Source organism: Xenopus laevis, chromosome 4S (assembly GCF_017654675.1).
Source record: "Xenopus laevis strain J_2021 chromosome 4S, Xenopus_laevis_v10.1, whole genome shotgun sequence".
In the NCBI taxonomy this organism is placed as follows: domain Eukaryota; kingdom Metazoa; phylum Chordata; class Amphibia; order Anura; family Pipidae; genus Xenopus; species Xenopus laevis.
This window is the reverse complement of record NC_054378.1, coordinates 92,654,147-92,671,299: the sequence shown is the minus strand read 5'-3', so window position 1 is coordinate 92,671,299 and position 17,153 is coordinate 92,654,147. Positions and strand designations below refer to the sequence as shown.

At 37.6% G+C, this 17,153-nt stretch overlaps 1 protein-coding gene across 2 annotated transcripts in view; it reads left to right on the top strand.

The window, feature by feature from the left end:
- cdc73.S (cell division cycle 73 S homeolog) overlaps nucleotides 1-13,088 on the top strand; it is a 44,638-nt gene extending 31,550 nt beyond the window's left edge. Inside the window, 6 exon segments of one of the 2 annotated variants that reach the window (NM_001086043.1) lie at nucleotides 3,483-3,518; nucleotides 3,644-3,731; nucleotides 5,044-5,205; nucleotides 7,132-7,232; nucleotides 9,921-10,062; nucleotides 12,517-12,931. In NM_001086043.1, coding sequence (NP_001079512.1) covers nucleotides 3,483-3,518; nucleotides 3,644-3,731; nucleotides 5,044-5,205; nucleotides 7,132-7,232; nucleotides 9,921-10,062; nucleotides 12,517-12,553 — 566 coding nt within the window. In that variant the 3' untranslated portion in view covers nucleotides 12,554-12,931. 2 annotated transcript variants of the gene reach the window in all.
- Nucleotides 13,089-17,153: the final 4,065 nt, after the last annotated feature.

The window sequence follows — 17,153 nt, the reverse complement described above, 5'->3', positions numbered from 1 at the left end:
GAAAGGAATTTGTAGTCCAAGAGAAGGTGATAAGCAATGAGATAAACACTGAAATTTGAGCTCTCTTTTCATAATGTCAAAAGCCTGAAACTGGTTTTATTTATTTATTTTTTTTAAATTGATTCGTGTCAAGTATCCTATCAAACAGCTTCTCCCTCTGGGCCCAAAGCCTGTTCACTATTAACCAATATGTACTGCACAGTGGTAAGGTAGTTTTTTTTTTTTTTTTTTTTTTTTTAACTAGCATTTCAATGGATGTCTATTGTAGATATGATTTTAAAATCTGCTCATTAACCCATATCTGGGTTTTTTTTTTATATTCTATATTTAACTGTTTAACGTTTACCATATAGCTCTACGGTATGAGGTTTTTACTTTGTGGGTGTATCCTGAACTGAATTCATGTATTTTTAAAATTTCTGGATGGTTATTGAGGGGCACATGCCAGATATTTATAGGCTGTTCTGGATTGCTAAAAGGAAAGGCTTGGATTGTGATTTACATGAAATATAGGAAAATAGAAATCTGACTGCAGGTAGAACAATGAATGCAACAATTTGGTTGATTACCATTTGTTACTGCCCATGGGAAAATGTGTCCAGTGTTAATAAATTACCTGAAGTATGGCCGGATTGCAACTACTTGCCTTTTATTTGGAACTTTATTTTTGAGTGATCTTATATATTGGCTCGAAGAATAATCCTTCTAAAAAATGGAAATATTTCTGATTTTATTTGGCTGGAATAGCTCTATAGTGGTAGAAAGCGAATTTTGATGTTTTTTTTTTTTTTTTTTTGTGGAAATAATACAAATGGAAGAGGCAAATAATTGGTACATTTTTGCTGTGTGTGTATATACATTTTTTTTGTTACACATAACTTTATTTGTAAAGCACTGTTAAGGAGCCGAAGTGCCGTACACTATAAATAAAAGTATAATATATAAAATTACACACAGGATGGACAAGTTATACAATAAATAAACACAGAGCTCATATAAGGACAGCTTAAGTGCTATGTGGTAAGACACACAGTGGGAAGAAGATCCCTGCCCAGTAGAGCTTACAGTCTGTGGGTGGTACACATTGAAGGGGGAAAGGTACACGAGGGAAATGTACAAGTACCAGGACTAGACATGTTCTAGTGCTACAAAAGGTTGAGTTTTTTCTTGAAGAGATTGAGAGAGGATTCCTTACGGAGGAATTCAGGGATGAAATTCCAGAGGTAAGGAGAGCGGCAAAATAGAAAGGCTTGAAATGAGAGGTGGATGTGGATGGTGTGAAAAGAATGTGGCTCTGAGAGGAGTGGGGAAGATGACCAGAAATGTACAGTGAGAAGCAGAGTAGTGAAGGGCTTTGAATGTTAGCAGTTGGATATTATATGCTATCCTTTGCTTAATAGGCAGCCGTGCTAAGAATTTTAGTTGGGGTTGAAGAGGTTCCCTCTCAGGAGGATCCTGGTAGCAGAGTTTATGATTGATTGGAGGGGAGAGAGACTGGAGTACGGAAGATCGGTTATTAGGAGACTGCAATAAACAGGATAGGATAAGGGCATAGATTCATGTTTTGGTTGTTTGTGAAAGAAAGGGTGTATCTCTATATATTTATCTCTATGGCCACCCGTCGGGAAGACAGAATGTGCTAGGGACTGAATTTGGCTCCAGAAGTCACAGGTAGAGTATGCAAAGTGTTTTTTTTTTTTGGGGTGGGGGGGGGGGGATCTGGTCAGATCACAGCCAGCCTGAGGCATAGAGTCGGAGCAGACAATATATGATTGACAGTTGGGATTTTTAAATACCTTTATAACAGGTGTGGATCTGTTAATCAAATAAAATAATTTCAGTTTTATGTTTAAGGACTTGTATTATACAGCTTTTTATGTCTGGGAGACAGATCCCCTTTATTTCTGTCCCCACCACATACACCCATAACAAAGCTCTTAACTGTAAGTCTTCTGCAGATGATCTACGATCCCACCACTAGTACTTAAGTTTCACTCCCATACCACATTAAGCTTCATGTTTCCCCACATTTAATTCACTAATGTATAGGGGCCTTTTCAGAAGTGGATTTTAATAATGCACAGAGCCACCCACCTCCCTGTAGCTCTAATTCTATGTGCTTATGATCAATACTTGCTTTCTTTGAATTGTCACAACGCATTGCTTGTATCCTACTCCTGAAACAATGTAATGGGCAGCATACTGAGTGGTGCTGTATACATCCCTGATATATATATTTAGGAAAAAGGTCCTAATGTGGACCGAAACTTCGGATATTACAGAATGACAATAAAATAATTAACACACACACCCACATACACCCTTAATTAGACTAAAATAAGTGTGTTGTGACACCAAATAGAAATTACTGGGTGCAAATTAAGAAACCTCATACAAAGTCATTTTATCAGCCTCCACAATATCTGTTTTCTAATAGCGCAACATTTTGACAGAGTTGCAGTTTGGCTGCTCTTAATTAAAAATTATATTTGAGAAGGGAAAAGAACAGTAGACTTCAGGTGCATGCAAGCTCCCTTCTCCAGTATCCTGAGATATGGTATTTGCAAAGCCCTGTCTATGAAATGCTTATCAGCACTAAAAGGTCAGAATTGCTGCCCGGCTTGTCTCATTGTTACAAAACAAGGAGATAGATTTAAAATTGACAGGCCACAATGTGTTTGTATCTTTCCATGAAGCTCAGTTGTGTGCTGCATCCCAAGTAATGCTGGCAGTGGCTAGCAACACAGAAAATCCCATTTAAGATAAGAAAATTGTACTTTAAAAAGCTGCTGCTACTATATATGTCTGGTTTCTATTGGAAAATATCAGTGTCCAAAAGTGGAACATTTTATATTTGCTAGAGAATGGTGAGGGATGCTTAATGCCTCCCAGATAGGGGTTAGAGGTGTCTGACTCATTTGATCACTTGCTAGTTTCTCATGACTACAGTCTTGTTGTACATCGCCGTGGAATACATTGGCACTTTATAAATACTTGTTAATAATACAGTTGCCAGCATGCCACTACAGCCTCTAGCTGGGAGCTGTAGTTCTGCCAGTGTGCTGAGGGCTGCCAGCTGGAAAGCTCTAAACCTGTTATCAGTCCAACCAGCCTTTATGTTGGCAGTTAAAAGTACTGCTGTGCCCATGGGAATTAAAGCAACGTCCCCCTGCAACTAGGTTTTAAAAGAAACTAATGAAAACCCACTAGCAAAGCGCCTGCAACCTTAAATCAGATCTGTATTTGTGACTGTCACTTGTGCCAAATACCATCTCTACTTTGTAGTGGTTCCATGAACGACTCTATAGTCTAACCTTACAATTCACAAATAAATTTGTATGCCTTCATGTGTATTCTATTCTGTATTTGTGTTACACTTACACATGCATATATTTATCAGTATCCTTGATTCTGATCTTCTGATTCTTGATTCTGAAGTTTTTCTTATTTATTTGATTTTTTTTTGTCTGTTTTTCCTCCAGTTTCACAGGCAAGGCCACCTCCAAATCAGAAAAAAGGTAACCTTTTATTTAAACATTTAATAATAAAAATCTAAAGATTTAATGCTGAAAATTGAGCGAGCAAAAATTGAGATTTTGACATTTATGTTTTTAAAGTTGTTCTGTATTTTGACTTGACACAGGGTCACGCACACCCATCATCATTATACCTGCTGCTACCACTTCTTTAATTACTATGTTAAATGCAAAAGACCTTCTGCAAGATCTCAAGTAAGTGGCTGTTTGTATTTTAACAAGGTTGCTTTCTTTGAAAATAAAAAGGTCCTAAACAAACCATACTTCCTGCTTGTACAACATTTTAAGTGATATTGACATTTTACTGCATACCTTTTGAATTTTCTCTGATTAATAGAATAATTGCAGACATTTTATATAAAAATTATCCCTTCCCGTTGGCCCCAATATTTTCGTGGAAGAGTGTATGCAAGTCTGTAATATGTTGTACTAGAAAATAAACTTTATTCTACTACATAGCTGTCTAAATGGTGTCTGTGGGCCTTCAAAATATCCATCCCCTACTTGCCTGTGCACTGCTTGGATGTGTTTGACTTCATTGTTTTGATAGGTCATCCCATGAATGGGTTGTGTGTCAAGTACCTGATCCTATATGGGAAGGCTGCACAACACTGCCTAGTATTTTCTGGGTTGCTAAGTAGTACACGTATGGGACCTGTTATCCAGAATGCTCGGGACCTGGAGCTTTCTGGATAATGGATTGTTCTGTACTTTGGATCTTCGTACCTTAAGTCTACTAGAAAATCATGTAAACATTATCCCAATAGATTGGTTTTGCTTCCAACAAGGATTAATTATATCTTAGTTCGGAGTAAGTACAAGCGACTTGTTTTATTGCAGAGAAGAAAGAAAGCATTTTAAAAAAATTTAGATGGATAAAAATGGCATCTATGGAAGACGGCCTTTCTGTAATTCAAAGCTTTCTGGATAGTGGGTTTCCGGATAACTGATCCCATACCTGTATACAGAAATGCATCTGAGCTCCACTGTGACAATAGTTTATTTATGATCTAGGTGTGTTTTCAAGTGATGGATTCCATTGATGTTTGAGTATACAAACTCCTTTCATATAGTACCATAAGGGTTGGGGCAGACGAGCAGATTCGGGGAGATTTAGTTGCCTGTCGACTAATCGCCTCTTCTGCGTGGCGACAATCTCCCAGAACTGCCTTCCGTATGCTTGAATTAAGAATCGCCTGCTCTAATACACTTGCAGCACTTTGATTTCCAAAGTTTCCTCGTAAGGCAACCGAATCTGCCCGTCTGCCCCAACCCTAAGTGGAGCTGAACCTAGGACCTCGGCACTATAAGGCAGCCATTCAAACCATTGTGACAACATAGAGCCTCTGTAACCCTATACATTTTTTAATTTTAGGAATAGTATCTCTGTATACCTTGTCTACTGTTGCTTTTTAGTTTTTAATCTGTGTGCTTGATTCCAAAGGCTAAAAATAAGCCCCTACATTGGGTCGATTAGTTTCTAATCACAATATCTGCTTACCTTTAGGTTTGTTTCATCAGACGAAAAGAAAAAACAAGGTTGCCAAAGGGATAATGAAACCTTAATACAAAGGAGAAAAGACCAAATGCAGCCAGGGGGAACAAACATAAGTGTTACCGTTCCATACAGAGTTGTGGACCAGCCACTAAAGCTGCTCCCCCAGGACTGGTATGACTTAAAGATACTAATTCTATCTTACTATCCGTTGCAAACGTGGGTACTTTCTATTGAAGTTATTTTATTCTGAGCGTTCTAGTTCTTTAACAGCTTTTGCAGCAGATATCTGCTTGTCAACTAAAATAAAGGGAGTGTTTGACAGTTGAATTTAATCTTTTTGTGTTATTTTGAGTTATTAGACGTTTGATTTTTTTTGGTTTTGAAATCTTTGCTTTTGCTGCCTGTCCATATTTTATATATTTTTTGAGATACTACTTATAGGGTGTTTTAAATAAAAGAAAATCAATCCCATAAAAAACATCCTCCATTCCCCCAAGTACACTGACATGTAGAGAGCACCTCCTGGTTAAGTCATTGGCCTTTTATGGCAACGGGACATGTTTTCAATGCTTTGCCTACAAAAAGCCACAGTTTTTAAAAAATAAAATAAAAAAGAAATATAATGGTCCCAATGCCCTTTTGAGCCAGGATAGGAGTGTTAGATCCGAGCAAATTGGTGTGATGAGATGCTGTAAAACGGTAGCTTTTCTTTTAAACATCCACCTGGACAAATGCAGAAAGGAGGGGGTTGCTCCTTTTACACATCTGTGCAATTATCTGGTTAAAACATGTCATATGACATTTGAAAAAGATGAGTAAGAGCTTTCTGAGCACTTTAACATAAAGTTATCAGAGTAGTTATAAATTCAACTGAAATCGATCATTTTACTTTTCTCTTTAAAGGGATCCTGTCATCGGAAAACATGTTTTTTCAAAACGCATCAGTTGGGAAACTTACAATATGTCTAGCCCCATGTCAGATTTCAAAATTGAATATAAAAAAAATCCATTTGCTCTTTTGAGAAATGGATTTCAGTGCAGAATTCTGCTGGAGCAGCACTATTACCTGATTCATTTTGGAAAAAAATGTTTTTTCCCATGATAGTATCCCTTTAACATTCATATATTCAAACAGAATTAACGTCTGTGAGGTCGATCCTGACTGAGCCGGTGGTCTTAGGCTTGCCTTAGGATTCCATGGTTCAGGCTGGCTGGCCATGGCTTCTATTTCACCACCCATTTCCCCTTACATTGTTATCATCCCTTTACAAGAATCCACCAAGGATCGTGAGAAAGGAGCATGTTATAACAGCATTTTGAAAATCACTGAAAATTCTGTAGGGACTTCTGTAGCCGCTTTTTTTGAATCTATTAATATTGTGGGAAAGTGCACAGATGAAAACATGCCAGTATATAGTTAGTTGCAATAAAACTGCATTGAACAATCTTTTTTACCAAAAATAAAACCCATGTACAGTATACTGTTGCAGTAGTTTCTTAGGTGCATGTTGGCTGCTGAAAGCATTTGAACCAGTTTAAACATTTAAAAGGCGCCTGGAAAATAAAAATAGTTTTATCTCCTGCAAGATGTGTGGGCTAAAACGCCTGTACTTTGCATGGGCAGAAACCACCCATCGTTGGCTCTTGGCCCCTCACTGGGAGGGAGTTCCTGGGATCAACTCTCTCCTTTAAGGGCAAACGTTTTGTCTGCCACAGGTAGCTCATAACAAAGTTACAGATATACTGGCAAACTGTAAACGGCTAGAAATATTGCTTTAAGTTTCCATTAACTGGTGGTTAAATTGGGCCTGTAAGGAACTATAGAAGCTTTTAAATCTCAGTCCAACCATACATTCAGCAACCAAGAATGCAAAATCTATATCGCTCCCTAAGCACTTGATTTGTTCCAGGAGAATCTAGGTTAGTGAATGGACATTTTTCCACTGATCTACCCCTTAACTGGCCTTGTAGCCTCCCTCACATTTTGGAAATCGCTGCATTAGAGATGGCACAAACGTGCTGCTTTTCAGCCTTCAGAAATAACCAATATTCCTTATTACTAAGATGTTTCTCTTTCATTTTTTTTTTCCACACTAGGGATCGTGTTGTGGCAGTTTTTGTCCAAGGACCGGCTTGGCAATTTAAGGGCTGGCCGTGGGTGTTGCCGGATGGCTCGCCTGTAGACATATTTGCAAAAAGTAAGTAACCATCTCTGTTGCCTTATGTTAGAACAGACTTTCCAGTATAATGACCTGGGCAGCACAAAAAAAGTAAAGGAAGGAACCTAATTTGTTCAGGGGCCATTTAGGTCATTTTAAAAGAGGTGAAAGAGCCCTGCTATCCAAAGTCTGACTGCTCCAGTTTAACACTTCATGTTAAAGCCTCCCTGCAATTTATATTTATTTTTTAATGACTATTACATTGGCCCAATGGTCCCCATCCAAACCGCATGATTGAGAATTGTCAGAATATTACTGTGCCCCTGTATCACAGAGAAATGCAGGTCTTTGGAGCATTTTTGTTGGCTGTCAGCTTGGTTTGCTTTACTTCTTTGCTTGCATCTCAGTGATGGTTGACAGGGGCATGAGCACTGGTCCTGGATCATGGATCAACCCCCCGTTAATCAAAAATCCCCTTCCGTCCATTGGCCCCCTCACTGCTTTCTCCCTCCTTAATAACTCAGTGGAAAAAGTGTCCCTGTCATGATCCTTGTCATATTCATGCAGAGTAGCGCAGCAGAGCTCTCGGCACCATCTTCTGCATTTTCTTGTTCCTTGTGGAAGTGAGCTCCGGCACTGAGCTTTTTCGCGCATGCGCAGTTGAGACAGTTCTGGTATTCATGCCTACTGTGTGCGTGGAAAGCTCCGAAGATTGCCGGATCGCTACTCTGCGCTACACTACATGATGGGGACAGGTGTCATTTCTCCCTCTTGCCTGGTCTAAACTATTTTGTTTAGTTTGCATACATAGCAATGGTATAATAAAAAAACATAGTCGTTGCATCCTTAACAAGATTTCAGACATTTAAACAAATTTTTCAAAATGCATCTGTTAATAGTGCTGCTCCAGTAGAATTCTGCACAGAAATTAATTTTTCAAAAGAACGAACATAATTTTTTGTATTTAATTGTAAAATTTGTCATGGAGCTAGACATACTGTCTGCTTTCCAGGTGCCCCCAGTCATGTGATTTGTGCTCTGATAAACTTCAGTCACTTTTTATTGCTGTACTGCAAGTTGGTGTGATATCACACACCCCCCCCCCCTACAATGAGAAGGGAATCAGATAACGGCTCCCTGACACAAGATAAATGTTCCCTGGTAGATATAAGAACACTACTCGATAGTAAAAATTCAAGTCCCACTGCCGGTTAGATTGAGTAAGAGGAACAATAGTCTGCCTGAAAGCAGTCCCATCCATCCATCAAGTGCTGGCTCTTTCTAAAAGCATATGATCTGGTAAAATGACCTGAGATGGCTGCCCACACACCAATATTACAAGTGAAAAAATATACTTGTTAGTTAAGGAATAACATTCTATATGGTGGAGTGAATTATTTGCAGTGTAAATAATGTAATTTAGAAAGAAAAACTACACCTTAAAACTCATGACCGTATCATTTTAAGTATTATTGCAGACTTCACAAAAGGCTGGCCATTTTCCATGCCATAAAAATACACCAATGATATTAAAAGTTACTTATAAATGCTTACTTCATTGCTGACGGTGTGCAAAATTAGCTACAAACATTGTATTGGCATTCATTAGTCACTGCAGTTTGAATTCCACATTGCATGCAAGGAGAGAATTCAAGGACTCCATTAACTGGAAAAAAAATTGCTGATCTGAAGCTTTTCAATTATTTTGGCTCTGAAATCTATAGGACAAAATGATTTGCTTAACTATGAAAATAATCAGACTGTTTGTTCCAGAAAAAACGATATTTCCAGAATTATCTGCACTTATTCTCTCATTGCTTCAGGTGCTTGCATTTGCCCACTTCTTGTATTTCAGATCAGGTCAGAGCAGAGATACTAGAGGTCTAGTTATATGTAAGCACAGTCCTGGTTTCTTGTTACTTGTACAGTGCATAACAGGGTTTTCTATTGCTTTAAAGGAGGAATACATTTATTGGCTGTATGAGTTAGAGTTAAAGGGGAACTATAGCGAAAATGACAGTTTAATAAAAGCTTCATCATACTGAAATAAGAAACTTTCTAAAAACAATCAATTAAATGTTCTGCACCATTTCCGAAATAATCAAGTTTATTTTCACTATCCCTCTCTCAGAATTTGTTTCTCTTCATGCAGCAGTTGGGTGTCAGATAATCATTGACCGTTAGATCTAATATATATATTATATGGGGCTCCTTTTGCCTAGATGTATTAGAGCTCATGTTAGAGCTCACATTAAAATCACCAGACATCATGTCTCTCTACATGCAGAATTTGTGCAAAAGGCAGTTATTTTGTTTGTTGTGTTGGAATCGGTTATTTGAATGTGCTCAAATTGATCTGCTAGAAAAGGAAGCCCCCCCCCCCATAAGATATATTGGATCTAACTGTCAATTACTATCGGACACCCAACTGCAGCAAGAAGACCGAATAAAGAGAGATTTGAATGAATTGTATTTAGAAAGTTTCTTATTTCCGTTTGAGGGAGCTTATATTGAATTTTCATTTTCGTAATAGTTCCCCTTTAAGTTGACATACACCCGTAGAACCATGTGCATGGTGAGGTAAAGCAGTTGTCTTTTAATTGTGCTTTACTGGGGCAGAATCAAAATGATATTTATGACTTAAGATATCTTCGCCTATATGTTACTATGTATTTTTATGTATGTGTATTGTTTTTAAAGGCATTATTATTGTGTTTTAACTTGCAGTTAAAGCTTTCCATCTAAAGTATGATGAAGTTAGACTTGATCCCAATGTGCAGAAGTGGGATGTGACGCTTTTGGAATTAAGTTATCACAAACGGCACTTGGACAGACCTGTGTTTTTAAAGTTCTGGGAGACTTTGGACAGGTAACTTTTTCTTCTTATCAAGGAGTACGAAGGGAAAAAAAAACCAGGCAGATATTTGAATGTATTTTATTGTAACTGTTATGTGAGTGTATTTCAGCTAATTCTATTAATGAGATTAAAAAGGTTGTGCTTTTTATGCTACAGCAGAGATAATATTGCTGAACTTAAAGCCTTTAGTTGTCCATAGATGCTGGGGGGTGTAGTTCAACATGGATAGGGCTGCAGATTGTTCTTTCCTGTGATAAAGTCTATTCATATAAATATTAGAAGGCAACGGATCTGATAGTCCCTGTCTGATATACTGTACATCATAATTACCTGAATGGGGAATCTCTCCTTCAATCTTCTTCATCCTAAAGCATTAAAAAAAATATATTCAAGCATCAGCCTTCATTAAGTTTGTATGTGAATGCCTTACTAAGCATCGTTTATATTTTTTTTATATTAAAATGCAAAGAACGTGATTATAAACAATTTAAATGACTCATTCCACATTGGCACTTATTCTGGTATTTCTCTTTGTGTATGCGTGTGCATGCATGTAATGCTGCAGGTCATGTTTATAAGTTAGTGAATCTTTTTTTCTCCCCCCACTTCTTTCATTTTCTGATTTTGTTAATTTGCATAATTTTTTTTTTTTTTTTTTTTTTTTGTAAAGGAAAAAAAAAAGACTATTTTTTTCTAAAAAAAAGACTTGCAATGTTTGCAATTCAAATTTTTGTTCTTTGATACCAGGAGCGCATTTGTTTTATATAAATTCTTTTTTTTTTTTTTCCTTTTTCAGATACAGTATACTGATGTATATGTAAATGTTACATTTCTTCTTGTGCTCCATTGCTTTTTTTCTTTCTTTTTTTGGAATTCGTTCACTACCATAAAGAACTCTTCTATTGTGTTTTAGCTTACACATTTGCCAAATCTGTTTAGCGTGCTCATTGGTAGGCAGTGTGAAGAGAAGCATACAGCTTTGCATGTGGATTAAAGAGATATTCTTTGCGTTTCTAATTAAATGGTAGATACACACAGTACTATTATAAAAATGTTTACATTTTTTTCACTTCTCCCAAAAAGCATCTAATATTAAAAATAGAATATGCAAATTATTATATATTTTTTTTTGTCCGTTTGGGAGTTGGACAATCCTTTTTTGGAAGATTCCATAAAAAATGGTTACAAGACTTGTGCCACTTCCCTCTCCAATTCCATTTAAAGGATAGGTAAACCTTTAAAAAAAGTGAATGTAAAATTAATGAGTGCTATTCTATGAACTTTTGCAATTTACATTCATGATTTATTTTCTTTTTATTCCAAGATATTAAGGGATACATGTGCTGTAAATATAAATGAATTTTGTTCAACAGCGCCACCTGCTGATCAGTTTCCAACCAGTCTGACCACCAAGTAGTCAAGGAAGTTGTAAGGAGACAGAAAGAGGCTTCTCTGATGTTCTGCTTAGGAAAGATTTGAGAAAGGTTTCTAATGACAACTTCCAGCGGGTGGCACTGTTGTAACAATTCATTTATATGAACAGTAGTGATGTGCGGGCCAACTCGAGGCCCGCAGGACCCGACCCCTGGACAAAATGCCCGGGGCGGGTCGAGCGCTTCTGCTTTTCCCACCCGCGACCTAGTACTGCCGGCTTCCGGCGCCAGAATCTATAGACTTCCGCCTGCCCCTTTTGTGACGTCACTGCGGGGCGTGCGGGCGCGGGTATATAAATAAAGGGGAGCCGCGGGCACGGGTTGGATGCTTGTAGGGAGCGGGCGGGTTAGGGTCGGGTTCGGGTCGAGAAATTCTTGACCCACACATCACTAATGAATAGTACACTTATCCCTTAATATCTTGCAATTTTTTTTAAAAAAAAAAATGAATTTAAATACAAAAGTGCTTTGAATAGCACCCTCATCAATTTTACATTCACTTATTTCAAAGGTTTATTTATCCTTTAAGTGTATGTTATAGCTGATATGCCAATATGTTCCACCAACCGTAATAAACAGCAGTAGAGTGTAACCTCAGCTTTTATTTCATTGATGGAGCTTTATAGATACATAATGGATAGGATGCCATAGTTTACACATTTTAAATATGCTGCTTTTAATCACGTATAGTGATATATTCAGGTGTAGCTTTCCTTAAATGTTCCCTGCTATTTCCCTGAGATGACATTCTCACAAAAAATAATTTGGCCTTAAGCAAAGATGAGCATGAGTAAAGGCTTTAATGTTTTATTGAACACATTTATATTACATGTTATGTTTATGCTTTGGTGTTTACTTTTCACATGGCTAGAGGCAGAGTTTTAATAATTAAATATCAGCCTTTTGAGAATAAAGTACCGCTTGTGCCTTAGAATTCAACGCTCTCTAAACCGCAGCATGCGCTTTCCAATTCATACAATTATTTCTAATTTGATTTCTCACATAACAATCTGCATTTTTCTTGTTCCCCCAGGTATATGGTCAAAAACAAAGCCCATTTAAGATTCTGAAAAGCTTTGGATACTCTTCATTTCTACGTGGGAAGAAAGGATTGTGACTTCACTTCCATCTAGAGATTAGGACTCTATTTGCATTTGTCCAATGAACCTACCTTGAATATACCAGAATTGCCACCATTTTTTGGACAATTTACCATCATTTACAAAAAAAAGAGGAATAGCATACTATTTTTAAAAAGAAAAAAAAATAAGGTTTTCAATGTTTGCAATTCGAATTGTATATTTTGATAGCAGGGAGAGCATTTGTTTTAAACAAATTCTTTTTGTTTTTTTCTTTTTCAAATACAGTATACTGATGTGGCTGTAAATATTACATTCTTGTACTCCATTGCTTTTTCCTTTTTTCGGAATTAGTCTGTTACCATAAAAGAAATTTCTGTGCTGTTTAGCTTACACATTTGCCAAATCTGTTTCCGTATGGCATCAGGCGTGCTCATTGGTAGGCGGTGTGAAGAGAAGCATACAGCTTTGTATGTGGATTAAAGTGATATTCTTTGTGTTTCTAATAAAATGGTAGATACACACACACAGTACTGTTATGAAAATATGTTGCTTTTTTTTTTTTTCCTTCTCCCAAAAGCATTGAATATAAAAAAAAATAAAATAAAAAGGGAAAAACATTTTGTTCCAGCATCTTTAATCGTGGAGCATGTCACTTGGCTGTAAGCATTTGTGGTGTTCTGTAAATTTCTTTATACCTGCTTATCGGCATCTCCACTGGAATTCTATAGCTGATAAACTTTGTCCAGTTATAAATAAATAGATACCAGTAATTTTTTAATTACTCATTATACTTGCTGGCTGCATGTTTTTGCAATGTTCAAAATATTAGCAGCCTCAGGGTAGGACTACACGGCGACTTCAATGCGTTTCCGTCACTGGACGACAAAACTCGCGTGTCAAGTCGGATGCGACAGGAACAAGGTAAGTAATATAAAGTCTGATGGTGTCACAACGGTGATCCGACGCGACACGACTGTCTGATGCAGACGCAGCATTTGCATCCGACAGTCGTGTTGGATCGTGTTGGATCACCGTTGCGACATCATCCAACTTTATATTACTTACTTTGTTCCTGCTGCATCCGACTTGACGCGTGAGTTTCGTCGCCCAGCGTCAGATCCAACGGACACACATCGAAGTTGGCCGCGTAGTCCTACCCTTAAAGGAACCATTCAGTGTAAAAGTGAAACTGGGTAAATAGGCTGTGCGTAGTAAAAAATGATTTCAATATAGTTAGCCAAAAATTTAATGTATAAAGGCTGGATTAACTGGTTGTCTAACGTAATAGGCAGAACACTACTTCCTGCTTTGTAGCTCTCACTGATTGGTTACTGGCTGGTAACGGGTTAGAGCGCTGCAAAGCAGGAAGTTGAGTTCCACCCATTCACTCCAGCCTTTATACATTACAATTTAGTTAACTAACTATATTAGAAACATTTTTTTTATTTTGCAAAACCTGTATTTAACCAGTTACAATTTTACACTGAACTGTTAAACTGTGAACTTTAAAGCATGGTGCTTCCCATTACAAATAGACTGCAAAACCTCAGGTGCCAAGCATTATACATTGATATAATAGATCCTATGTGTATTTGTCAGCTTTATGAAGAAATGCGGAACCTTTTCAAAGTTTGCTCCATAAGGGGGTCTGAACTGAAAAAGTCTAAAAAGCACTGACTTGATTTGTCACCACAGAAACAACCCTTTCTGCTGACAGAGCACATGCATGAAAGGGGAAATTCTGTTTCTTCAGAAGGGTCAGCTATAGATAATAATAAATCTTTAAGATATATCTATATATCCTTGTTTGTTTGACTTTCTAAGCTTTTCTTAGAAAGCAACGGTTTCCATGGAGTATCATTCTAGGAAAAGCCATATGCGGGAACGGACATGACCTTTGCTCATCTTGACATGGTACTAGTCTACGCACTTTCCGTAAAATATTTGACAGCCTAAATTCTCCTTGCTTACTGTCTCTCCAACAAACAAACCACCAACCAGTGGTTAAAGGAGAACTAAAGCCTAAAGAAGTAGGCTAGAAATGTTGTACATTATATTTTTGGGCTTCTGTACCAGCCCAAGGCAACCACAACCCTTAAGCAGGGAAGATCTCTACCCCAAATATGCCCCCAATAGCTCCCCATCTTCTTTTCTGCTGCTTTCACTTACTGAGCTTAGGGACCAACTCACAATATACAGTACACATAGAATATAAATGTCACAATATAAGTAATTAATACAAATAATTACTATGTCGGCTCAAAAACCAGTGCAACTAGCATCAGAATTTAATAATCAGCCCTGTAGCATCAGTTTATATTACAGACCAACCTCATTTTCTACCTGATAATTTGCGACAATCCCTAAGAAGCCACACGGTGTGAAAACAGTGAATAAAGTCCGACATGGCCACAGCAGTTGACTTGAGTCTCGGTCTTGACTACTTTGAATAACTTTATTAAAATACTGAAAAGAGAGCCAAGAGACTGGAAAGAGAAAGCCGATAAAGTTATGGCTGCTGAATGCTTCATAATAATATGTGAGTTCTCAATGTTTTTTGTTTTTTTTTCCCCGAACTGTCTAAAACTCCAGTCATTGCTGTTTTTTTTTTTGGACAAGATTCCTGTGTTAGTGGCAGAGACATGCTCTTGCGCTGCCAGCCTAAGTGAAGAGAGACATTGTGAGCTTGTGCAGACCAGCATGTGCTGCATTATTCCTTACAGATCTAGAAACAGTTTAGCATACTGCCATTTGCATCCTTTCTGAGCATGTGTTTTTTGTTATCTGGGTTCTGGATTGGCTGACTTTCTCCATCACAAAAGCTGAATTGTTTAGTGTCTGTATGACTGGCTTTTAATGTGTGCAGCTAACACGTAAAAATCTCTTTTCTTTCTTATTTCATTCTACCTCCCTCCAGCATTTGGGATTCTGTGCAATTTGTATTTTTTGTTTCTAGTGGTGTATATGGGACTATCAAGCGGAAATGGGTGGTTGGAAACTTCTGCTATCTGTTGGAGTTGAACCTGGGACATTCTGCTTTGTCACTTCCTGTCTCTTTTTAACCTCTAGGCCACTGATTTCCAACCAGTAGCTCGTGAGCAACATGTTGTTCTGCAACCACTTGGATCTTGCTCCCAGTGACCTCAAAGCAGGTGCTTATTTTTGAATTCCATGATTGGAGGCAAGTTTTGGCTGCATAAAAACCAGGTGTACTGCCACACAAAGCCTCAGTGTAGGCTCGCAATCCACATAGGGGCTACTAAATGGCTAGTCACAGCCCTTATTTGGCACCCTAGGAACATGTTTCATGCTAGTGTTGCCCCCCCCCCCAACTCCTTTTACTTCTGAATGTTGCTCACAGGTTCTAAAGGTTGGGGATCCCTGCGCTAGGCTTTTGGGTTTATTCCACTAATGCCTTGCCTTACATCCATATTTTGAGCACTGCAATAGGCAGGGGATGCAGCTCATTGGCTGGTTTTCCCAGCAGAGACTGCTTGTATAATTCCAAGTTCCTAGTACTCTTTCAGTGTCTAAATCTTATTTTTTTTTTTTAAAAAAAAAAAAATTTTTTTGGTACTATTTGTGGATCTCTTGCTGGACCATATTCCTCCTGTGGTTTTTTTTCAGCTCATGTGGCTTCTATTCTGTCTGGTGTGCGTCAGGTTCTTGTTCTAATTCGTCCTGGTTTATGGCCTAGTTCTATTTTTTTGTCCTTTCCCTACCTGTTTGACTGTGTCAGTTAATATAATCCTCTTTTTCCCTTCATCCTGACCTTGTTTTACTTTATTTTGTATTTTCTGTACAGGGGGTTACACGGTACTAGTGACCAAAAGTAAAGTGAGTAATCTGTCAGAACCTTAGATGGCAAACACAATTCTGTATCGTGCTGTTAGTTTGTTTGGAAGCAAACCAGTCTTCAGCTTAAAGATTAAGGGTGAAAATAGTAATTTCCTTTAGTAGGAAAATAATATTTAAAGAAGTTTTTATCTAGTACTGTGTGCTGCTGTTTTTTTCAGCAAAGCAGGATATAATAAGATATTCCCAGAACCCAGAAAAGGATTTGATTCTTATTTGAGATCCATCAGGAACTTAAGACCCACCAAAATCTCCTTGGGGTAAAGCAACTTTGGTCAACTGTTACTTCTATGAGATTCTGGATATTTAAAACCTGTCTCACCATTTATACAGTCTGATGTTCCCTCCTATCCAGCCTCTTATCCAATTCCTTTATTCTACTGAATAACAAATCCTATACAACTGTTTTTTTATAATATTACAAAGCATTGAACTTCAAGATCAATCATTTTAATGTGACAGTTGTTTGAAATTGGTTGCATATTGTATTTCTCCTGGGGTAAATAAATAACAGAATTGGGCTGCTGTTTTCTATTTTTTTGTTCTTAAGCCACTCAAACTGCTTTTGACCATTGTCCTGCATTTTGCACCATCTGTAGATCATTATATTTTGAAACATTTCCAATGCCTTCAGATCACAACATGATGCTGCCACGACAATACTTAACTGCAGGCATGGGGTTATTTTCAAAAGTGTATTTGCACCACAGACATTGCTTTGAACTTTAACATT